This window comes from Anomalospiza imberbis, chromosome 1 (genome assembly GCF_031753505.1).
Source record: "Anomalospiza imberbis isolate Cuckoo-Finch-1a 21T00152 chromosome 1, ASM3175350v1, whole genome shotgun sequence".
In the NCBI taxonomy this organism is placed as follows: Eukaryota; Metazoa; Chordata; class Aves; order Passeriformes; family Viduidae; genus Anomalospiza; species Anomalospiza imberbis.
In genome coordinates this window covers 138,521,614-138,546,280 of record NC_089681.1, presented here as the reverse complement: position 1 = coordinate 138,546,280, position 24,667 = coordinate 138,521,614, and the positions used below count along the sequence as shown (strand labels likewise).

At 36.8% G+C, this 24,667-nt stretch overlaps 1 protein-coding gene across 15 annotated transcripts in view; it reads left to right on the top strand.

The window, feature by feature from the left end:
- PARD3 (par-3 family cell polarity regulator) overlaps positions 1 to 24,667 on the top strand; it is a 445,891-nt gene that overhangs the window by 387,454 nt on the left and 33,770 nt on the right. The window contains exon 23 of one of the 15 annotated variants that reach the window (XM_068173487.1): positions 10,713 to 10,809. The exons of the other annotated variants lie outside the window; for them this stretch is intronic. Within the exon in view, the coding sequence (XP_068029588.1) occupies positions 10,713 to 10,794 (82 nt within the window). The 3' untranslated portion in view covers positions 10,795 to 10,809. Of the gene's footprint in view, positions 1 to 10,712; positions 10,810 to 24,667 lie in introns of those variants that run through there. 15 annotated transcript variants of the gene reach the window in all.

The window sequence follows — 24,667 nt, the reverse complement described above, 5'->3', positions numbered from 1 at the left end:
TTAAATTGAAACTCCTCCTGTTTTGGCTAGAGTATATTCAAATTGAAGAGAAGATCCAAGAGCAGCATTTCAGAAGTGTAGGTTAATGGCTTCTGGCCAGCATTTTTTTTACCAATGTGATGTCTGTTAAGAACAAATAATCTTACATGTGTGTGTTTTGGCACTGCAGCTATTCTCACTGATGTGTGCACTGTCAATCACGTGATTGTCCTACATAAATAACATATTGATGATTACAGAGATCTGGGAGTCTGTTACGGTTCTGCAGGAGTGTAAACAAGTTGTCAAAAATCATTTATCCATCCACTAAATGCCATTGGTTATTCCATTTTAAAGTCTCATTTTAAAATCACCAACCAGCTTTTCTTAAGGCAAAAGTGAACCTTGTAAAATCAGAGACCATTGCAATCTTTTGGTCATATATTTCATATTAACGTAGGGAATGTAAAAACACATGTAATTTATATACAAGAGAGTAAAACAACATGACAGTGGACTGTTGAGCTGTGCTCAATAACTTTATTCTGGGTCTTCAAAGTCTTCTGCTGCTTTTAAAACTTGCATCTCATGGTTTGTTATGAAACAAACGAAGTTATGGCCTCAGGACCCCATTCTGTAGAGGGAGAATGATGATTATATAGATGGCCATCAAAGGGCCAGTGCTCATACGACCGCTGGGTGAATAATAAGGCTTCTGTGGGGTTTGTGGTGTCTTGTCTTTGTGTTGGGCTGCTGATGCAGTTTGATAAATGTGTAGAGCTGGAGGATCCATGGGATAATTGGCACAACTGCCACAGATCTCTGGGAGGTTGCCTGGAGCATCTGCCTTGAAGCTGAGAACCCCGGCTCTGGCGATGCCACAGACCTATTTGCCATCTTGCCATTGTTTCCATGTAGTGACAGAGCACATGGGTCCACTCAGTTGCTTGTGGAGGCTGCATCAGCATGGAAGCACAGACTAACCTTTTCCTGGCATCTCTTTTTTTTGTGCCATATCGGATTTCCAAATTCTCATGCAGTTTCACGTCTGTCATTGGCATGGAAGTGTTGACAGCTGCTACATGATGGCAAAGCAAATGCATCCTTGCCTCCTTGCAGTCCTTCCACTTGTGACTCACATGGGTTTTTTTTAAGGGAGAGTTTAAAGACTTTAAGTACAAAGGATTTCTCTCAGCATTTTGGGGGGCTTTTTCTTTCTTGTACTAAGAACCATCAGAATAATAAATTTAGCAGTAGGGGACATACCTGCTTTATCAGACCAACACCTGTGGACTGCCATAATTAATGTGTGAATCTAAAAGTGGTAAGAGAAGACAAAAGAAGTGAAAGAGAGCTCAGTCTTGTGCTTCCCAGCTGCTGATGCCGGTGACTTCAGGAACGAATGCCGATCATGCCAGAAATGCAAACAGCATGTGGATGGGTTTGTTTCCATTGTAAAAAGATAGGATGCTTAATTAATTTCATGAGGCCTCTGGGCTGCTGTTGACAAAAAGTGCTTACACCACAAAGTTAGGTTGCGGGTTAAGGGTAGGGTTAGGCAAGGTTTGAAGTGCTGATCCCTAGACTCAAATTACCTTTAACATTTTCTTTAATGATACAGATACACTAGTTTTGCTTAATTACACTTTGCTGTCTCAAGCAATCTTTCCCTTGAGTCACTGAAGGTTTTATTACAACACTTTAATCTGATTATGAAAATTAATATACTTGTACCATCTTTTAATTTGCACAAGTAAAATCTCATTTTTTTTACATTTCAACTTGATTAGAAGTATATATTAGATACTTGTGAGTTTCAAATGTGTTATAAAGGCAATATAATAAAAAGTAGTATATTACTGACCTGATGAAAATGAGTACAAGATTATTTTAAAAAAATATTTAGGAGTTGAAATCATGTCAGTTAAACTTAAGAAATGTGTATCTTGAATCACCCAGGAGCAACTTGGATGAAACACAGAAAAGCACACATATAAGAAATAAGAGTGGGAGGAATCATGAGCAATGATCATGAGAGCCTGAAAACACACATTTTGTTTCCTAGCACGTATGTGTTTGGGATTAGTTGAAGCAGAATGTATAAAGTATCTTCACTTTTACTGTTAGCTTGAGGCAGCCCTGCTTCTAGGATATTGGTGTCCACAGTAACCCTGGGTTTTGCCTCTCTTGCCTCTGCCCTGCAGAGCTGGAGTGCCCCAAGGCACCCTGCAGAGGTTTGAGCGCTGCATCAGAGGTGTCACCCTCGGCTGGCCACCCCAGGAATGGGGTCACTGCAGGATGTGCCAAGCACACACTTCTGCTGCCTTCACTTGAGCTGAGTTGAAGCCCTCAAGGGGTGAGTTATCCCTGATACTGAGCTGTGGGTTACTGACACCAGGGATATGGTGAAAGCTGATAAAAGTGTCGCTGTGGCTGACAGTAGCATGTTTAGCAAATCCAACCCCTGATTATTTCCAGAGACCACTTTTGCACTACAGAATTTCCTAATGTGCTGCCTTAGAAAGCTCAGCTGTAGGATAGCATCTGCTCCATGGTTTTATCTTTCTTTGGCTTTTCTGCAGTTCCTGATTTTACTTGGGTGTTGCAGAGGCATGGTGGTGTAATAGGACACAGGTTGAATGTGATGGAGAAATAAACTAAAATAGTTAAACTGTGTGCAATCTCTAAGGAATGAGAAACCATTGGCCATCTTAATGCTGAGAGCAGATATGGTTTAGTACCAGCTGATTAGGGGTACAGCTGGCAGCCAGAAGGGCTGTGGCTGCTTATCAAATGGTATCTTTACAAGACTAAGAAAATATACTGAATGTAAGTGTGAAATTACTGAGAATTTATTTGAACACATTTTAACATCATCTAAGAGATAATCCACAGACAGCACAGGACTTAAAATCACTTAAATTTGTACATGCACGTTACACCATTTTTTCATTAGGGAATCTGTACTTTTCCCCTCCTGAACCTGGCAAAGACTGAGGCTTAGAGAATGAGTAGAATAAAAATTCAGAGAACACCCAGAATATTCAGAATGGTGATTCACCTTGTTAAGAAATTAAATTCTCTTAGGGGGGGAAAAAAGGTTGCATTTTGCATGTCTCTACATCAAAAATGTTGCTGGATTATTTTCTTAAACCTGCTAGGTAAAAAAAAGTCACTATTTCTGAGAAGTGCCATTTGATATTTATGCAGATATTAAAAGCGATGTCATAAGTAAAATAAAATAAGCATTCAACACTTTTTTTACAGAAATAATATTTTCATTTAAAGTCAAAATGATGGATTTCCTTACTACCCTTTTTTCAGCTTTTTGTGCAAATTGCATGTAAATGAATGCAAATAAGCAGCCCTCACTACTAAGTTGCTTAGAAGTATAAAAATGCATAAAATTAAGGTGTTCAGACAGAGCTGTGCATCTCATTTATGTAAAGAATGTGTAAACTTAAATATTTCAGTTTAGGGTGTTACTGTTTCAGGTACTAAAATGCTTTTTTGTGAATTACAGAAGAATTGTACAGAAATTTTGTTACCTTCTGGAGACCTATTAGTGTGTGTGGCAGTTAGTCCTGTGTCAGCCAACCTAACAAAACAAACATGCAAATAATCAAACAAGAAAGTAGGAAATAACTAAGAGGTCAGCACTGCGATTTTGAATGCTTTCCACTCAAGTATGGACTAAGTTTTCATGATCTGTTTTTGTCTGCCTTTCATGACTTTTTTTTGTCTGCCTTTCTAGTTAACACTTCTGCAGTGGATAAACCTGAAACCTAGTGGAAATGAAACCTTGAAAATCAGAACCACAGAAAATTTCCTTTTTCATTCAGACCTGTGTAAAACCTGGTGCTACAGCCTTCAGACTCCCCACCCAACTCTAATGGGGCTATGCAGCATGAGAAAGGAAAATTCTGCTTGATTTTCAATAACAGGCTTGAGTAATGCCTGTGGTGCTGTATGGGATTAACGATCTCTGTGCTATTTATAACGAGGCAAACTAAAATGCAATTTTTAGAGAATTATTGGAGTTTTATTGTGCTGCCCGGCCAAATTCAGTGAGTAGAACTCATTAGTGTGTAAAACAGAGTTAATTTGTACTGAATATCCCCCATCTTTGGATGGGAGCTCTATGTAAATCATCTTTTCTGGTCATTAATTTGGGCTGTTTGCATTTCCTTTGCTGTGGGAGCATAAGTATGAAATATTAACTAAACTTCCCTGGTGAAAGTGCCCTCTCATGCCTCATACTTGATGTGGAAAATGTTTGCTCTTCTTACAGAACTCCTCTGTAACTGAAGGGTGAGAGCTGTATAATGCAGTTGAAATACCTAGTGATAATTGGCATTTAAAGCAAATTTCCGTAGCTCTAGAAGCAGGAAACCAAGGTATCTCTAGAAAGTCATTTGATGGACACTTCCGAAATATTGGGCAAAGTGTAGGGAATCTTTGAATGATTGATTCCATCATGATTGATCTTAGAGTTTTTTGAAGTAATTGATGGTATTTTTTTTAGTTCAGTCCGTTAGTGCAAATAATTATTAATCAATATGCACTCAGCTCTTACTTTAGAAGATAATTTTAACACATGATTTATTCTGAACATTTCAATTGAACTACCTTTACAAGGAGAAAATCAATTGGCTAGTGGTCTAAAGCACTTTAATTATCTGAAGAGCTGTATTCTGTTTTGGGGGGGTTAGGATTTTGTTTTTTGTTTTTTTTTTAAATTCATTGTCCCATTGTGATATAATCCTTCTGCTGGGCTGTACTTTGCTATCCTCAGAAATACACTAATTCTCTATTTCAAGTTATTTAGTCTTAGAAATTTTCAGTTCAATGCTGAAAACACTACGATTAAACTCTAACATTGGAAATTAAATAATGTGCAAAATGAAATAAAAATACAGCTTTTTCCAGATGAGAAAACAGTTGATTGTGTTTGTTGGTTTGGTTGGGTTTTTTTTGTGAATGTGTCAGCACATTTGTAATTTCTTTAGATGTTTTCTCATTCATAGCGAGCATAGCAGTGGAAAATTACAGTTAATTTGAAATGATAGCGTGATGCCAGAACTTAGACAGAGGTTTGAAACATTATAGGACAAAAGGTGAAATCATTAATTCATTTGCAGTGAATATTAAATTCCTGAAATATGCATTACTCTCTCATTATATTTATATTTATGTGCTTTAATATGCCTGTAAATATTATTGTGAGTCTGAAGGAGCATTTGTGCCGTGTCCATGAGCATGTCAATACAGCCTTTCAATGTAATTTGCACTTGGGCTGAGGCATAAGGTTGTGGAGCCATCTGTCGTCATGAAAAATCATTAGAATAAAGAGTGTGGTACAATTCCACTCATGTTCATGGTACGTTGCAGTTCAACACCACCAGTACAAACACTTCTCTCCAATGCCCTTCGTAAGCCTAACAGGGAAACTTGAAAAGAGTCTTGTGAACAAATGGATCAAATGCCAGTGGATTCACACAGACCTAAGACTTCAACCTGCAGACGGTCTTGTAGTGGCTCTTTGGGATCTGGGGTGGGTTGCCCTGAAAGTTCCAGGGGAAGAGTTTCTGCCTCTAACAATAAAAGGAGTTTATGTGTGTTCTTGAAATGGCCTGAAGTTAATTTTTGATTATATACCAATTCCTTATTGTATTTCTTGTATTTCTCCCAAACTGGACAATGAACATACAATCATAAACATCCAGTTTGATTTCAATGAGATTATAGTTCATTATGAGATGAGATTATAATCTCATTTTGATGAGATTATATTAATGAATTCAATGAGATTATAGTAATTGTTTCTCGGTTCTCATGGCTTTCTATAAAGCTGCAAGAGATGAATTGTTTGTTCCTTTGGAATAGTACAGGATTTTTTTTTTTTTTTGCTTGGTATACCAGAAAAGCTATGTATCTTCAAAGTTGGAAAGTTTAGGTCTTAGGGTTGTGTTTTGCTGGAAACATTCCTTAAGAAGATTCCTTGGAGGATGTTAGTAATGTACTTGTAAGATTTTTAAAGAAGCCAATAATAAAGAGACAGCACTACAATCTGAGGACCCAATTACTGAGACACTTGTACATATGTTTACTTTTAAATCATTAAGTACTGTGTATATGGAAAACATCATGTCCTTCATTTCTGAGCCTTGCTCTTCAAATGTAAGTGCTGTAGAAGCAGGTTTTTTGAATTTTATCCTGTTAGATGCTGAGTACCTTATTTACTGTCTGATCTACTGGGAGATCTGCCTGCTCGATAGCTTGTAGCAGGTAACTTTGTTATCCAGGCAATCAGAAATGAAGGAGTGAGTTTGCTTTAGGGTGTAAAAATATATTTTACTTGTTGTTAATTCCTACATCTGACAGCATGAGGGGCTCTGAATGACCTCCCAGAGGATGTCCTGGAAGGAATGCTATGGTAGTGTGTATATTCCTGCTAAGAGCCTGTGACAGACGATCATACTTTAAATTATGTTTTGGATGAGACAGACAGAAGCAATAACAATGTGAATATTAAAATAAACCTCTGCTCTTTTCAAGTCGATAATTAATGTTGTCAGTGGCTTGATCTGAGATCAAGATTTCTATAGTAGTAGGAGGGAGGTCAGACTTTAGACATATTTGCTGCTCTTGTTTGGTGTCTGAGAGTCTGTGTGCTATCTCCCCTTCTGCAGACATAGCAGCTCTTTTGTTTTCCTCTGTAACGATGCCTGTAGTCTGAACTTTTGCATTAGTGTATGTAGCTAAAGTTATTAATGAGAATTCTGACCTGGTTCAAATCAAGCAGATTTTTTTCCTTTCAGTTCAGTTAATGGCCTTTCTATTTTTTGCTCAATAGCCTGTTTGAAGAACAGCTTTTAAAAACCTGGGATTGGAAGCAGTGCTATATCATCTGCCTTATGAGAAAACAGATGAAGAAGATGTGTTCATGTAGCCAAATCAATAGTTTTTTAACCTGGCTGGTTTAACTATATATATTTTTTTTGAAGGCGATTATCTTCTACACCAGATAGTCTGTCTACTGGGTATAGTAAAGGTGATCTCTTTTAGACTATTTAGTTCAATTTCCAACAGAAGTGGACTCTTCAGGAAGTGTATTTAGAAAAGTCTATTTTTCAAGAGTTCTAAGGCTAGAAGAAAGGACAGGAGATCATGATGGTGTGCTGGTAGGGCTGCCACACACAGAAGTACAATAGCGAGCACCTCTGACTGCAGAGGAACTGTCGAAGCACTGTAAAATCAAGTTGCTGTGTGTGAAAGATCAAGCAGGTTAACTCCTGGGATTTTTTTCTATCAAGATGCTTTCTTCCTTCCATTCTGTTTCCTGCTGTCTTCAGAGCACAGTGGTATTGAGGCTCTGCAGATTTAAAACATCTGTCTTTCCATCTCCAGTGTACTAGGGTAGGATAGCTCTCAATTTAGTTCTAAAAAATTTAACTGCATGTTAGGGTGCCTTTGCTTTTAGGAATTTTTATCCTTCTTGAGGCTAGAGGCTAGGCAGCTATTTTCTGTAGTGTTTTCTGTATCATGACCCTATTGTTATTTTTTTTAAAGAGTATTTTTAGGCATTACTACAGAATTCAGATCTATTTAATTAAGTCCGGATTAGGAACCTAAATTATTTTGTATTGCCCAACTGAGTGTTTTCTTATGTGTCTGAATTGTGTTTTTGAGATGCATGAAAACAATGGCAGCCTAGGTATTGTTGTAAGGAAAGAGTCCATTGTGTTGTTTTAAAACATATTTGAAAATAGATACTTTTTATTAATTTTAAATCATGAATAATGTACTCATATAAAACATTGGACTTTTCATATTGCAATGAATTTGATTATTTTGGCTCATTGGGTACAAATAAATCTGAACTAAAAATGCAAATACATTTAACATCATATGCAGAAGTGGGCATTAAAGCCAGGTCTTGAGAAAAATGATGAAGTTTACGTTTTCAGGTTATATGATGCACGTACAATTATGATGTCTTTATAGGTACTCACCACAGGCTTAAGCTTTCAGGTTTGTGCTCAGATAAAACTGTCTTAATTTAAGAGCTATGTCATGTTAGTGTTAGATAACTAGCTGGAGGATAAATCTGTACTTAATACAAATCTGTCTGAGTTGGTGATGTTGAATATAATTTATATAGAAAGTATAGGTTTTTTGTGAGAAACAGAGCAGTTTTATTTGACAGCTTTAGTTGTAGGCATGGTTATTATCCTCTATTGTTGCATATATTCTCAGGAGCATTTTTTCCTTTTGCACCTTACTTAGCATTTGAGGATTTTATTTTTTATTTTCATTTTCTGCTTACTCACAGTGTGTTGTTGTGCTACAGTTTTGAGGTTTCTATTGTTTGTCGCCATTTTTGTAATCGTAAAATCACAGAATTGTTTGTGTTGGGAGGGACATTTTAAAGGTTATCTCACCCACTCCCCTTGCAGTGAGCAGTGAAATCTTCAGGTAGGTCATGCCAAGATCTTTGTTTAAATCTCTGATGTCTGCTGGTGTTTTAAAAGGAGGAAGGAGCCCACTATGTGTGGTGATCATGTAGTATAAGGGCAGCCAGAGATGACTCCTCCATGTTGCTTTTTGGGAGGGCAGGACCAGAGGCTCAAGGCTTATTTCAGAAGTCCTTCATTAACTGGATGTAGGATGAACCACTCTCATAACTGATGAGCATGGTATGCTGCTCATAAATAACATGCAATTAGGATAGGTTAGTAATAAGCAATATTCAGCTGAAATGTCAGCATCCAAGCAGCTTAGACAACATCTGTTTGAGCAAAACATTCAATACACATTCGACCCCTGTTTTACAGAGCATCATTTGACCAAAATTCTTGGTTAACCAAAGTTTGCTTATCACTCCCAGAGCTGTACAGCATACAGACATTAGTCAGCTTTGCTGAGCATAACCCCTGTAAATCTGGCATTTAAGCCAGCTGGCATATTTTACTCTATTCTGGGACTGAGAACACGAAACACTGTTTGGAAGGAGAGGAATCCAGTGAGCCTTGGAAAAGCTGAGTAAATCTCTTCCTAACTGATAATATAAATGAAACTTTAGCTGAAGGTTTTGATAGTCCCTCAAGACGTTTGACTAGGCACAAAGATGGAGGTGTAGAAATGTGCACTGTGGCATATCTGCAACTCTCTCTATATGATATATGTGTATGTTCCCATATAAATAATCATATGTGGGTGAAAAGCACAGGAGAAATTATGAATTCATTTCTAAATATGATATTCTGCCAGGATATTAAGTCCCATTTTCAAGAACACCATAAGCTTCTATGCACTAATAATTTATTTGAGAAATTTAATAACTCTGCTCCATGTTTGTGGTGATGTGCAAACCACCTATTTTTGTAGGACCTGTTTTCAAAGTTAGCTTTTGTTTCTGATTTAAGACCTTCTTCCTCTGTGTGTCCAGAGTATTATTTATTTGTCCTTATTGCTGAGGCAATAAGTCCCGTGGACTGGTAGCTCTTCTGCAGTCATTAAAACAATTCCTTTTGTTACCAAGCCTGTTTTTCTCACAATTACCTTGACTTGAAGAATGGATTTGCTTCATTGTATTAGAGAGAGTATTTTCTGACAGCTTTTGAGTACAGATCATTAAAAAATTACCAGTTTGAAATGTTGACTTTTGTCTCTTTTTATTTTTTTTTCCTCAAAAATAGCTTATTACATATTTCAACTTTTGAGATAATTAAATCTCATTGAAAACTCATGGGAATTCTATGTTGGATAGTACAGGTTGTAATTAAGTAGAGTTATTAACAATTTTGTTGTTGATAAATTTGGGCACAACTCTACTCTTGCAGATGCCAGTTGACTTTATAGGCCTGATCTTTCTGCACAGGGAAAGACTGATATACTCTGTGTACTGCTGACACTTTTACACTGTTGTAAAACCAGAGTAGCATAATACAAAACTGCCAAAATCATGTGGTAGCTATATGAATAGTAGAAGATTTATGGTATCTTTAGCTATCCATTTCTGTACATTTAATGGCTCCTGTTCTGGAAATTATGAGCTAGACAAGTGTTTCATTGGCACTTGACAATTGAACCTGATTTAGGAAATTAATTATATTTACTCTTTTGGAATAAAACAGGATCTTGGTATACTCTGGAGTCTGTCCAAGTCCAAGCCATGCTAAAAACAAAGACAATGTTCTGTTTAGGAACTGTCTCTGTTGAGCAAAGGATGTCTTAGGATGTTTAATCATAACCATCAGTATCAAAAAAGAGCGTCAGTATTTACCAGCCATGCTCTTAATAATGGATTTCCAAGAAAACCCAGTGCATGTTATTGTTTTGAAGTTTATTCATCACTTACCTTACAGCCCCAGAGCTTTGCATTTTGCATTATTTAATTTTGTTCTCCTGCTCCCATACCTTTCTTTTGTTCAGTTGATTTGTCTGTATGAAGATCTTCCTGGTGCATAGTTGAAATTACTGAGTAGTGTTTTCCTGTGACTAGTTAAGTGATAATATTTTGTAGAAGAGCAGAGCTGCTAATTTTAGTGCAGGGACATCCCTCAGTTATATCTCAGTTTTAAGAGGAAGTAACCGAACCCGAGTCACTTCACTAGAGCTTTGCATGTTACTTTATTCAAGCCTGAAATGACACTCCTGTGAAAGATGTGAGAAACTGCAAAGGTTGCAGCCCCTCATATTTGTATTTTTACACCTTGTATTTCTGACAGAGTCAAACCAGGCTACAAAACAGGACATTTTATGTTTTTGAAAGGAGAGCTTTTATGCAGCAGAAATGTCAGCTGTGCATAGAAGTGCATGCTTTCCATGCGGACTAGAAAGGTAACCAGAGCTTCATTGTAACACATGGGGCAATTCTTCATCCTTACCTTTCAGTATTGAATACTACACAGAGATTAGTCTTCCTCAGCTGATTACTCAGTAGAGAAAGAATTTTGCTTCCCTAAAAGCCTCTTTTCTCCTCCATTGAGACCAGCCTGCTGAGGAACGGGAATATGTTCCTGCTTCTGCATCGTGCCCTCCTTATCCCGAAGCAGTAAACAAAAGGTTAGTGTAGCTCAGGACAGAAGTGTAAATACTCTGTGTCCCTGTGAGGGCAGAGAGGGGCTCCCAAAGTACCTCTGGTGTTCCATTTAGCAGACAGACTTCTTGCAATTTTAGAGAGATTTTGTTGTTCATGACATGCTACTAAGTAGGTAATAGCTAGATTGCAGGTTAATGCAGGGGGCAGTTTATTTTTCCAATGGATTAAAGCTTGCAGAAAATAGATTAACAGAAGAGGAAAGATCAGAATTAGTGGAGGAGAAGTGACTTTGGGAGCTTTAAATCATTTTGCCTGAATTAAAAACCATCTGGTATTTTCAATTTTTTTAGAATACATAAGACAAAAAAAAAGAATCGGTTTCTATCATGGATTTATTTTTCTGCTTCAGCAACCAATATTCAATTATTTATAATGACGTATCAGTAGCTGTGGAGGGCTCAGATTTAATATGGTAATGGCAGTATTATATCAGCATGCAAACTTTAAAAGGAGGTGGAATGAAATATTTTAAAGTAATGTTTTAGTCTCTTCTTTCTATTAACCCCTCAATAGCTTCAGCTCTTCTGTGCAGATGTGAGTTTTTCTAAAGAACAGTTGAATATGACTCTATGGAAATTCATTCTTTCTGTAAATGCCGTATAAGGTTCTCAGGCATAGATTAATGAAAATTACAAAATAATTCTATCAAAAGGTTGTGTGTAAGCAATGCAAGTCCTTGCCCTATCTGTTCTGAGCAGTAAAGCAGGTATCTTTCTGATTTCCAATGTGTTTCACAGTGAATCAAGGCACTGTAAATGGGGGCAATTCAGACCCCATTCTCAATTCCTTGTTTATATTCTCTATGGGGAAATTCTCTTTCTGTGTTTCTCTGAGCATTGCATCTTAGATGTGTTCCACTTTTAAACAGGGATTTGGCGCTGTCATCTTTTTGATGTTATTTCTTACATCATGTTATCAATGCTTACCATTCCAAGATCATGAGGGTGCTTAAAGAAGTCTTGAGATTAAAATTTTTCTGTTCTTTAGATGCATGTTATTGATTTTTGAGCCTTTAGAGATTTAGTGGCTTGTGTTTGCAGGCTTTTCTGCACCAGTCATGTGAGTAGGTCTTACTTTAAAGGAGAAAAAAATATTTTTTTGAGTAGCAGAACTGAAAGTCTTATGTCCTACAGATTTTTGTCCTGTATTTTCTAAACTCTTTTTTTCCAGAAAGATACCAGCTCCCTTCCTATTAAACTTGCACCTGAAAAAATAGGCACCAGTTGTACAAAGTTCAGCAAGTCTAAAGCTACACATGTGCTGAGTAGCCAGGATAAGAATTTGGTCAACCAGCTGGCAGCTCCACAATAGTGTCTGAGGGCTGAGCTATGAGCACAGTCCCAAGGGAGAGGCCACCAATTTCATTTTCTGTCCTTGACCCAGACAGTGATTTGTATGAAACTTTAAGGAACTTAATTATTTTTGATACTTTTATCCCTAATTGTATCTTAAATCAGGCTACAGTTGGTAAGATATTCATAGTTTGAAATACAGACCAACATGATCATAAAAGCTTCCTTTTCTTAGGCAACTAGATTAAAAATGCAAGGGATGTGTAACTTCCATCACTTGACGCTTTGGGAAAATACATAAATGTCATAAGAGTAAGGATTAAATTGTGAGACTTGGATAACAGAACTGTTCTGCTCATAAACTGATCTAATTTCTCAGATATAAAATGTGTGATCGGGCTGTGCAGTTTTGAGAACATTTTTCCTATTTACCATGGCAGACTATTGGCAGGAAGAAGCAAAACTGCCTATTACATAGGCATGATAAAGCTGCAGCAACTAAATGAAAGTTGAGGTGGAATCTCCAGACAGGGGACTTCCATTAGGAGAGTAACAGCCTCTGCTCTTCCCCAGCATTGCTATTCACTTCATATTGGTGATTTTCTAACCACAGAAAGCTCTGTGAATTTAATTGCTGGAAGTTAGCTTTTATTTCTTTTACCAACATCTAAAATTCATGCACAGGAGCACCAGTCAGTCAGGAAATAAATCGTTGCTCCAAGTTAGCCTTTACAGGCGGTTTAAAGAAAATTTAGTTCCTTCTCACTAGGCCATGCCAACACCTTTATCCTCTTGATGAGTTCAAAGTGAAAGTCTCCTCTGAGCTCACTGTTGGTACTGATTGGCAAGCCTAGAGTGCTAAACAGCTGTGTAGGTGGCAATCTTTGCCCCTGAGAGAAAGCACATCACCTCTGTGCCTGTTATTTTGCCTGAAAATATGTAACTGCACCTTTCCCAGAAGTGGCAGCAATGAAAAATTGTACCGCTTTCTGCATCAGCAATTTTAAATGCTAATTGTACATGTTCGTGGATAAACATGGGCGCTTTTCTAACAAGAACATAATTTATCTTTTTTATCCCTTTATCATTATGTCCACAGTGTTCTAATTAATAGGTTTACTGAAGTCTACTATATAGTAACTTTGTGGTATTTCTACTGTTTGGTGTATTTTCTACAATAATGTACAACTTTGTAATGTCTTCCTAGGTTTTCTGCTTCTTTCCTCTGAACATATGTTATGCCATTTGTCAAGTGATTTAATAGCACCCCTTGACCTTAAAAATAAAATAAAGCTAGATCAGTGTATAAAACCATGAAAAACCTTAAAAGCAACCTCCACTGCAGCTTTTCTCACTCAATCCAAGAGTCATGAGACAGAATCATTCATTACTTGCTGTTCCTGGAGTAGGTGAAATGACAGGGTGTGTTTCCTTATTTATCACAATGTTTCATTTACATAATAGAAGGTTTAATTTTTGGTAAGGAGAAGTTATTAAAAGAAGGTACAAAAAGAGTCAACTGTTACAGTAAAGAATTATTTATTTACTGAGCGTTAGCCAGAAACAGTGATTACAACGTCCATTGCAAGCACTTGTACCACTGTCTTATGGTGCTCTTTATCACTGAACTAACAGAGATCATATTTACATTAGTGCTTAAATTCAATGGGAAAAAACAATGTGGCATGAATTTGACAGATGTACCATAAGAACTTAAACACCTGTTTTCTGTTTGGTAATTTAAGAGCTTTGGAAAGCACAAGCACAATGCAGACCTAGGGCATGTGTGACGAAAATAATTTCTCTTTAAGATTCTCACTCATCACATAAAAGCGATTTTTAAAAAATGTTTAGGCTTTTGGGGTTTTTTTGCAATATTTCAACTTTAATCTTCTGCTATTGTGAAACTGATAGTTGTTAGTAATGTCTTAAAATTTGAGCAATTCCTCTATCATGTAGCATGAAATACTGCAGCGCTTGAATGCTCGACTTCCCCAGCTCAGTAATTTGCCAAGAGGGGCTGCTCTGTCTGCTCTTCAAAGGGGAAATTCTTTAGACCTATTTGCAAGTGTGAATCCGGAGCAGTGTCTCAGAGGTCAATGCATTGCCATATGGAAGCATATTTCAGTCTACCTTTCATCCTTTCTGCTTGTGCTGGCATGGTCTGTATATGAGAAATGGGAGCAGAAAGAGGTGGGTGGAAAGGGGGAGTCATATCACTGATACCACAAAAGGTGGAAATGTAAAGTGCATAATTTCAAGGAAGGATACTCTGCTCTCTGCTCTATTTGCTGAAGTAGCTTTTGCTTAGCATCTGAGGGGCCTTTCTCTAATTCTGTGTTCCTCAATTACAATGCCACCTTCATGTGCAAGACACGATTTTTAGCAAAGCCATGGAGAAAGTTCTGCAGTCAAGTTCAAGAAGTTGTTTCTATCTATCTGTGGGTCATCTTTTTATTTTTCTGAGATTGCAGTCGGTAAAAAACAGGTAAGACTTTCTTAGGACCAGCTGTAGTCGTGTGTCCCTGAGACAGCTGAGACTGAGGGATGCTTTCTTCCTTCCTTTCCTCTCCCCTGCATTCTCACCTGAGGAGAGAAGTTCAAAGGGAATGACAGCGTAAGCAGTTTGGCTTGCCAAGGAATCTGCCACACTAGATATAATTTCAATTTACTGCTGTCCAGTACAAAATGGAATAGAGCTAGAGACCTGCCTCATGTCAGCTGGAGAGTTTTGATTCTAAAGGGAACTCTGCAGTGCTGCTGCAGTTGCACAGACCTAATTGTGCATGTACAAATACACAGCCAAACACATACATGCTGAGGAAAGCAACTGCAAGGCATAGAAACCAAAAAATTTTCTTCTTTTTTTTTTTTTAAGTTTTCCTATCTGGAGTTCATTTGCTCATCTAAAATAATACATGTATTACTTTTTGCAATGAGGGGGTATTATCATGCAAATTCCCCAACTATTAGCAAATCTTTCAGCAAGAAGAATTAACTCTTACCTTACTACTGCTCTTGGTTGATTCATAGGTGAAGTAAATAAAGAGTAAATAAAGTGGCTCCAGAAATTCTGTGTTAGGATTTATGGGTTGTAGCTGGACTCTGGGCCAGGTCTGAACCAGGTGATTTTTTGAAGGTGAAAGTGCAGGGTGCATTCTGCTTTGCTCACTGTTACACAGAGCTGATTCACGCTTGTACCTATTGTTACAGTCTTGTTTACAATTCGGGTTTCAGTCTCTCATGGAGCCAGCAGGCTGCATTGGTCCCTGGTAATGTCAGTGGTGGTTTGAACCATAGTTTGAAATAGGCTCATTTAAAACACAATAGAACTAATGAATAATACTGAAATGTGGGAGATAGAATCAGTAAACATAGAAGAATATGTGTTTATTCTCTTATTTTTTGCATTAAAATAATTTTACAAAAGTATTAAAATTTATTTCAGCCCCACGCCTCCTGTGAACTACAAAAGCATTATCAACACTGAAAGGATATTTTTCTCTGTGCAAAAATATCTTCCCTGTGCAAAAAAAAGGTTTGCTGGTCTGAATTTTCTTAATCAGTTCCTCTTTTCCTACTTCAATGTGGTATTTCTAATCCATCTAATTTCAATTTTGGGTTTCAGATGAGAGAAAAAATAACTGCATATACTTTAAATTATTCCAAAGATTTGTCACTCTTACAGTATATTCTGTTCTTCTAATAGACATTCAGTTGAAATTGTGGTGACAGAAATTGCAAATTGCTTTCTTTTAATGTTATCAATGTCACATGCAGATATATGTGACTTTTCTGCTCCTTTCTTGCACATCCAGGTGCAAGAATCCTATGAATACACAAGCTCAGAGTTGCCATGTAAGAATCCATTTTCTATTGGTTGTTTATTAGGACTGCTAAGATATTTTTAGTTATCACTTTTGCCCAGAATTTTGTTATGAAGGTTTCCATACGTATCTTGAGTTTGCTGTTCAGTCCTGTTGGTTCTTCAAAATGCACATCTTTACAATGTCACCAAAGAGGTTCCCATTAGCTCTTGGTTCCCGACTTACAAATTGTTTCTCAGATTCTCAGTGTTCTTTAACATGTTTAATATATGAGCCATGTTGATTTTGTGCCGTGCTACTTTTTCATCAGAGAGATAAAGGGAGAGATATTTATACAGAAATTAAAGCAAGTATTTTCAAAAGTTATCTTTATCTACTGAATTTGTAATATCATCACAAAATGATATGAAATTTCCCAAGAAGACCTGTTTTGTATTAAACAGTGTTGATTGGTATTAATCACACTACCACTCAATCCGACTGATTGCCTCTTTTAACACTATTTTCACAATTTTTCCTTACAATGAAGTTATGTTGAGATGATCCCATTTATTTCCTTGAAATGTTGGCACATTGTGTTTTTTATAGATTTTAGAATTTCTGCTGTATTACAGTAGATATTACACTTCAAAGTATTTATCCAGAGAAAAGCCTCAAACCATCTCTTAGAAATTGTAAACCACAAGTAATCTCCTCTTGCAAATTTGAAAAAAAAATCATGTAGGTGTTTACTCTTCAATAATCTTCTTATTTGCTATTCCACTGACAGCATTCTTTCTCAACGAATATAAAAAAAATATTTCCTTTGCATTATTGCTAATAATTTCTGTGTAGTAAGGGACAGGAAGATAATTTTCATTTCTTCTATGGTCTGTAATTTTTTTTAATTAAAAAGATGTCATTTTTACATAATTTAATACAAAAATGAAATGGAATGATGACAGAATTCACTTTTCTATGCTTCCATGAGTTTGAGATGTGAAAGATATTGCTGTGGAATACTTAGCCCACAGCAGAAAGTGATATTTGTATATTGTGAAGTTTAAAATTAATGCTACTTCATCATGATTTTCCTGTATTTCAATTAACTTTAATACAAACTCATCCGAGTAGTTGTAAATTTGTATCCTAAAGAAAACTATGAACATGAAAAAAGTGGTTCAAATGCATTTTGAAATTATATTGCCCAACATTTGGTAACAGTGGCATCTTCTGTATTTCAAAATGCATGTGTCTTGGGTACAGTTGAGTCTGTTTTGTATTAAAATACATTTAAGGCTAAAGTTCTGCTTTTCTAGTGTCTTACATCTTCTTTTACATTTTGTTTTGACATTGACAAACTGAACATACAAATGCCAAGAGAATTCTCATACCGTGTTCAGGAGATTTTTAGTAGACCAGGCAACTGTTTGCCAAGAGTTTGAAATGCTGGAGACTCTTTTTTTTTCATTGAACAGGACATTTTCACACTCTGAAAAATTAGAGCATAATTATTTTTCGTTTTAAGTATAAGTCCAACATATTTGAATTTTGCATCATAAATTCTATTTCCTTTCTCTAGCAAAATGACCATGAAGCTTTCTTCTTGCCTAGGTTAGAAAAGAATGAGTTATGTAATTCTTGTTTGCTTTGGAGAGCTATCTGGATTTTGAAAAGGCAACACTTCCAGATTGCCTGGTTTGAAATAAAGGGTAATAATGCTCTTGTAGTATTGAAAAAATAATCAAGGGACTACTAATGCTTTTATTGTTCTTGAGCTTGTTCCTGGAAGGAGAATCATATCCATACTTTGCAGCATTTTGCCAGTTTCCTTAAGGCTTTTTGCAGCTGCATTGATTGTTGCTGCTAATTGGGAAAGTAATTGGAACATGCCTGCCTCTTGTGTTTTACAGCCATGCCCTGTCATTAGCAAAAGTGATGCCCTCTGACCCTGACGGCTCTCAGAGGTCAAAATATATCATTATATTGGAGTGCAGTATTTCATAACACAGGCCATAGCAGTAGCATAGCTTAAACATTTGGGCAGTTTTTTTTTTAATTGAAAAGAATAGCTTATCAAGGGAAAGAATGACCTGCTAACTATATTTATCTTACACTTTGAGTAACTGCTGGCAAAATACAGAGTCCTGAGACGTGCTGTGTAAATATTTTATGAAGGAAGCTTCTCCAGCAGAGATGTTAATAATTTAAAATATGATGTACTACATACTGAGTTTTAGGCATAGACATTTAGTAATAAATTTGTATTTTGTATGAAAGACTAGTAAATTACTCCCTTGCCACATATTTTATGTTACAATTGTGTTTGCATGTCTTCCTTCATAAATTATGCCTATGTATATATATGTCACAATAAACTTGGATTTTTCAACCAGACATGATTCCAAGGTCCATTTAGAAAGGATTAGGAGTCACTCCTGAAAATGGTGTATCCTTCAAGTTAAAAGTGTCTGTCTCCAAGAATATTTTGTTGGAGTTTTACATTTATTTTGAATTTCCTTATGAAACTTCCTATGCAATTCAAGGGAGAACAGTCCCCCAGACATGCAACTATTGTTTTTAAGTCAGGTTTTATTCTGTTAAGCATGGCTGCAGCAAGGGTAGCATTCCTCTTTGCCTTGACAGTCAGTCAGTTGGAAAAGCTGGCCAGGAAACTGAGGATACTTTGTAGATACTTTTCTGTCCTCATCTGATTTAGCCACATAACTCCTCTGGACTGAGTTTTAAATTCACTTTGTTTAGAAAACTAATTTATGGTATTTGCATGCTACTTGAGTGCTTTGGGTTGTTTCAGAATAATGTTGTGGTGATAAATATTCACATTATATTTCCAATTTTCACAGTATTCATGCTGGGCAAACAAAGTAGATAGACCACACAACAATAAATCAGTGTAAGGACAGGCTTATAAAAGTGTCAGTCAAAATATCTTTTAATTCTTCAGGTTTAAAATTTTATTTTCCAGTTCTGCTGTTTGCATGGTACTCTTATCTTTTTGTCCTTAGTTGCACTTGCTATTTTATTATCTCATGTTTTTTTAATAGGAAATTAGGTCTCTGTTCTATGCAGAATTAACCAGAGAGAGCATCCAGAGCATGCAGTTATTTTCCAGTTTGTCAGAATAGGTTTGCCATTTCATACATGTATGGTATTTATGACTGCAATATAATAAAATATTTAAAGTTCAGATTATAACTCTTCTGTACTAAAATTCAGAACATCTTCTGTCAGGTAGAAGTATTACATCTCAGCATTAACCCTGTCTCTCTGCATCAGATAATGCTCTCTTATTTGTGTTTGTTAATAAGTGCAGACATTCATACTTTAGTACCTGATGGGGATGTAAGAGACAGAATATAGATTTTTTTTCCCTAAATTAGAAAATTATCTGAACGGATGGTTGATTAATAATCATTCTAAATTGAAGTGCTTTCATAAGCTACCATACAGAACCTCATTTTTAAAAAATCAGTCTTTCAAAGCTGTCACTTTTGTCATTTGTTAAGCATTTGTTGAAGAGAAAGGAGAATATTTGTCCTAAGCTGTGCCAAGAAAAAGAAAAAAGAAATAGCCATCCCACTAATGCACTGTATTGCAACAGAGATTAAATTGATCAGTCTGCTTAGACATTTCCAGGGTGTCCCTTGCTGTAATATCTGGGCTCTGCACTGATGTGCTCCACAGTGCACTAATAGGCAATAGAAGATACTTCAATAGCTAGCAACAGATCTAATTCCACAAATGACTTTTACCGTGGTGGATTATTGAAATCATAAGCGGTGTTTGAAAGGGCTGAGACTTTGGTGAAATGCTAAGAAAGGACGAGCATATTTCTCAACTTGTGACAGCCTATTCTGAGTACGTGATGGCTCCGAGCCGGCCCAGGAAACTTTCCCACAGAGGTTTATTGCAGGGCTGGGACTGAGAGCGAGGGTGAGAGACAGTGATTTATAAGAGCTGATCCTGGATCTGTCATCTACACTTTGAGTGGTTTTAACACTGAATTCTGCCGCAATTTCCTCTTCTTAATGAGCCAGTGAGGATGAATCACTTAATGTTTGAACGTATCTTTTAAAATGTTACAGGCTGTTCTTTGTCGACTTTCATTAAGCTTTTATTTTAATCTAAGAAGACCAGTCAAACACAAAAGATATGCAAAGTACTTCATATTTTGGCAAAGCCTGTTTAGAATACTGTACATGGATAAAAGGAAAGAGAGAAAAAGAGAAAAGTGGATCAAAGAGCATTTAAGTGCATTCTCTGAGCTCTTGTCTCCTGGTATGACTGACCTGAAATACCTAATGCTGAAGCTTCTTGTAGAGAATCTGATCCTGAGTCTCGAACAATGTGCAGCACAGACTGGTTAGGAATTTGTAGTTTTGCTGCAGGTGAACTTCCTGTCATAATGGATGTGTTCAATAAGCTCTAGTTATTGAATTTAAACAGAGTCTCGGTTCTTAGAGCAATTCAAGGAGTTTTGAACACTGAGGCCCAGAAAATGCCATTTTTGACCTCTTAATAAATTATAAATACGTGACTCAGGGGCTCAGAGCATAGATGCATTGCGTTTTCTCTCTTAAAAACAGGGAAGCTGACTCGGGGAAGGGGCACTCAGCTGGGGAGAATTGTTCTTTGTTACTTTCTTCCTCTGTAGGTTCTTTTATTGCATTTAGACATGCTGTAAACAAACACCAATCTCTCTCATCTGTCACATTAACTCTCAGGCTGCTCAGCAGTCCTCAAAGTCTCACAAAGGTTGCAACATTTCTTTAATCATATCTAGTTTACTTTTTCTGTGACTGCCCATTTTCCATGCTGTTGTCTTGAAAATAAAGTATGTGATATTAACCTTTGGGTATTTGATTTGTTGGTATTGCCAAGAGGAAGTTGAAAGCAGACAAGATCACAGTTTGTTGTTTGTATATGTTGTTCTGAATTTATGGTGTATTTAATTAATCCCATGCTTCAAGTCATCCATTAGTCACCTGAAAAGGCCAGAATTACTTTGACTTTTCAAGGCAGATGGTTTGGGGACAGGGCTTTTTTCTGAAGTTTCAGAGCTTAATCATCTCTTGGGAAATGCTGATGCTCCTCATTGCACTGACAAACACTGCTCGGGTACTTCCCACTAAAACTCAAGGATGGCCTGGACAGCCCTTTTGAAGTCAAGACACATTTTCCTAATGTCTTATTGTTGGAGACCTCTATGTGAAAGGGAAAGGTTTGTTTTCATTGTAATGTGAAGTGTAGTTCTCAAAGCACCCACGTAGACATTTTATGTAGCCTGTCTTGCTGATGCCTGTAGTCTCTGTCTGTGGCACAATGAGTTTCATATACTTTTACTGTCTTTTTGTATGGAGAGTTTTAATTTTTTTCTCAGAGTATTTTGTAGCTTTACACTATTCCCAGCTAGGAGGTGGGAAAGGAGTATTTTTCTGGAGTAGTCTTGCTAAGCCTGAGGCTACAGGGTGCAGGGGTTGGTGGATTTTCCTGAACTTCCAGTCCTATGCTGTTAGATGTTTGTCTTTGAAAAGGAAAAACTGCTTTTATGCACATACTGTTTTCAGACTAAAACCAAAGGAACACTGTATTTCCAAGTATGAAGGCTGTGATCTTGGAGGTCAAACTTTTTTTATTTCATTGCACATTCAAAAACTGAATGAAACCAACTTTCTATTAGATCTCTGCTCCTCAAGTGTTTCTTTCCTCTATTAACTTTCCATCTCTGCACACCTGTGTGATTTGTCCAGTGGTTTGTTTCCTCTCTACTTCTGCCTTCACTTACATTAGTCTGGTTCTCACTAAATTAAAACATTTGTCTTCACCTTTTTAGTCTCAATCTCATAGACTTGTGAGTCTTTTCTGAGGTTTGACTTCTACCAAAGTCCTCTTATATCAAGTAGAAAGAAACCTCTCTATGGGTCATGTCCTCTGGGATCCTTAGGTGTCTAAGGTAAATTTTACACCCATCATTCATAGTCTCTGTGTACTGATTTTTCTCCCTAGAATAAAAACTGACAAGCTTTCACTCAGAAATTTATTTTCAGATGTCTGAAATTTAAGAGAGATGATTCTCACATTATTATTTATAGCTTCTTTATAGAATCCCTCAACCCCATTCTTTTTCCATATTTTCCCAGTACCTTCTCCAGTAATATTGTCACATTTTATTATGTTATTCTCTATCTCCCCTTCAGATTTAGGCATAAGTACTTCATCAACCTTTAAATCTCCTGGTATCTCCATAAACATATGTTTGTTCCCCTTCTTCCCTCCCTGAAGTTCCCTTAAGTCTCCTCTATTTTAAATTTGCTTCTCAAAAAATTTGTTTCTCCCATATGAGTTCTCCACAATCTTTTTCACTTCATTTCTGTAATAGGTGATCTGCAGAAGAAAATAAGAGCTGAGAGGCAGAGTTGTCTTGGATAATGTCTTCTTTCTTTCTTTCTTTCTTTTGTGCCAGCTAAAAAAGGATTAAGGAGTACTCAGCTGGTTTTCACTGCTCTGCTCTCCTCACTTTTCCCCCTCCCCAGCATCCTCACAACCCAGTTCCGTTTACTTTCTTCCTGCAGAAGGCAGGTGGTTGGATGTCCTGAAAGGAAAAACCATGGAGCTAAACTCTTGAAGAGCAGATGTGTGTACTGACCTGCAGTAATAGCCTAAAACCTCTAGAAATCCTTTTCCTTTACTCAGAAACAGCTCTTTCACACTATGGTCATTAACATTTGCTTCCTGCAGTGGCCTATTATTGTTTAAAGTCTCTGACACATAAAACCAAAGTCTTTGGGAGAGAGTAGGTAGGGGAAAAATGCACATTCCATTCAGCAAATTTGGTCTACTACCATATGTTTTTACTTGGCAGTTTATTTTCCTGACTTTAAATGCCATGGTTGCAGCAGCAGCACCTGCCTCTCCCAGACTTCCCATGAATACTCCTAATCATCTCTGCCTCATTCCCCCTTCATCTCAGACACCCTTTGCTTGCTAGTGGAGAATGAAGCAGGAGGTGAAGTGTTTCTTTCTTGTTTCTCATCTCCCTTACATGATTATACTTGTACAAAACTCTCACGTTTGAACAGAGGAGGGAAAGGTCCTTGTGAAGGGATCAGATCTTAAACAAGCTTCTTCTCTAAATTCTTCTCACCAGCCACCAGCTTCACAGTGCTCCGTGTGCCATCTGAGATGAGGGTTGTAGTCCTTTAATCATAACACACTTCTTTTATCAATTCGGTCAATAAATGAATTATATGAAGTGTCAAGGTTTACAAACCACTGAACTCTGTTCTTGTATACTATTGTTCTCTTACTTGCTTTTCCCATTGAAAAGTAATTGCTTTGAGCACTAGAAGTGATTACAGAAGATGACACCTATATAACCAGCCTCAGGATCTCGTTCTGAGGAAAAACTCAGCCTGTAAAATGCTGTATGCCTCACCCAGCAATTATGCTGTAGTAGCTAATTTCAGAAAGCATAAATTGCCCATTATTTCTAAAGAGAATTGGGATTTTTTCACCAGTGGTACTGAAAGTAGATGCTTTTCCAGTGGATTTTTAGATGGCTGCCACAGAGTTATAAAAAAAAAGAAATAAATTATTTCTTTTTATTTCTCACAATTTTTTTCTTTAATTTAAAACTTAATTATTTTATAATAAAATTTGTTGATGAGCAAAGTTTAGTAAACCATTGGAAACTCCCAAAAGATAGGTTTCAATTTTTCTGTATTAAAAGTATTTCATTATGAAGGAGTAATTGTAACATATTGTAATTGCAGATCAGGCAATTCAATCCACGATAAAATATTTTCATGTGTTTAACAATTTTTTTCGTGTTGATACCACCATGTAGCATGGATATGGTCTTCTGTGGCAACTTGTTTACTGAATGTTGTCTCTCATTAGGCAGTATATTCTTACTTCTGCTTGAATTTTTGTGGTGTACATCATGAAATACCTAATTTTACTGAAAAATCCAGTATTGGAGAATAACTGGATAAACTGTTTCTATTGCAGTCCATGAGAGCCTGTAGCAATCTGGGAGCAGCACAGGAGTTTCTTGAAGTGATCCCAAATGGAACATATATAGTTCAGGTGAATTAAAATAAGTGTTATGATTTAAGGAATAATGAAGTCTTTCATTTTGGTAGATAATTTTAGCACCATGTTTTCCACCATTTCTGCATCCTAGCTTTTTCCAAAGCTGCTTCTTTCACGGAAGAATTTGACTTTTCACCCGACTCTGAATTTTGTACTTCACAGAAATTCCAATTCTTAACTGGTCTTAGAAATCAGTAACCTCCAGTGCATATTTCTGAGGCAGGAAATACATTAAAAGCACTGTCTTTAGGAAAATGGTGTGTGTAGCCCTCAATATGATCTGCTGTTAACACAATGTCATTTTAAGAAACATGATTAGAGTATGCAAAAGAAGTTCCCTGAAATTATTAAAACAACATAATGGATGT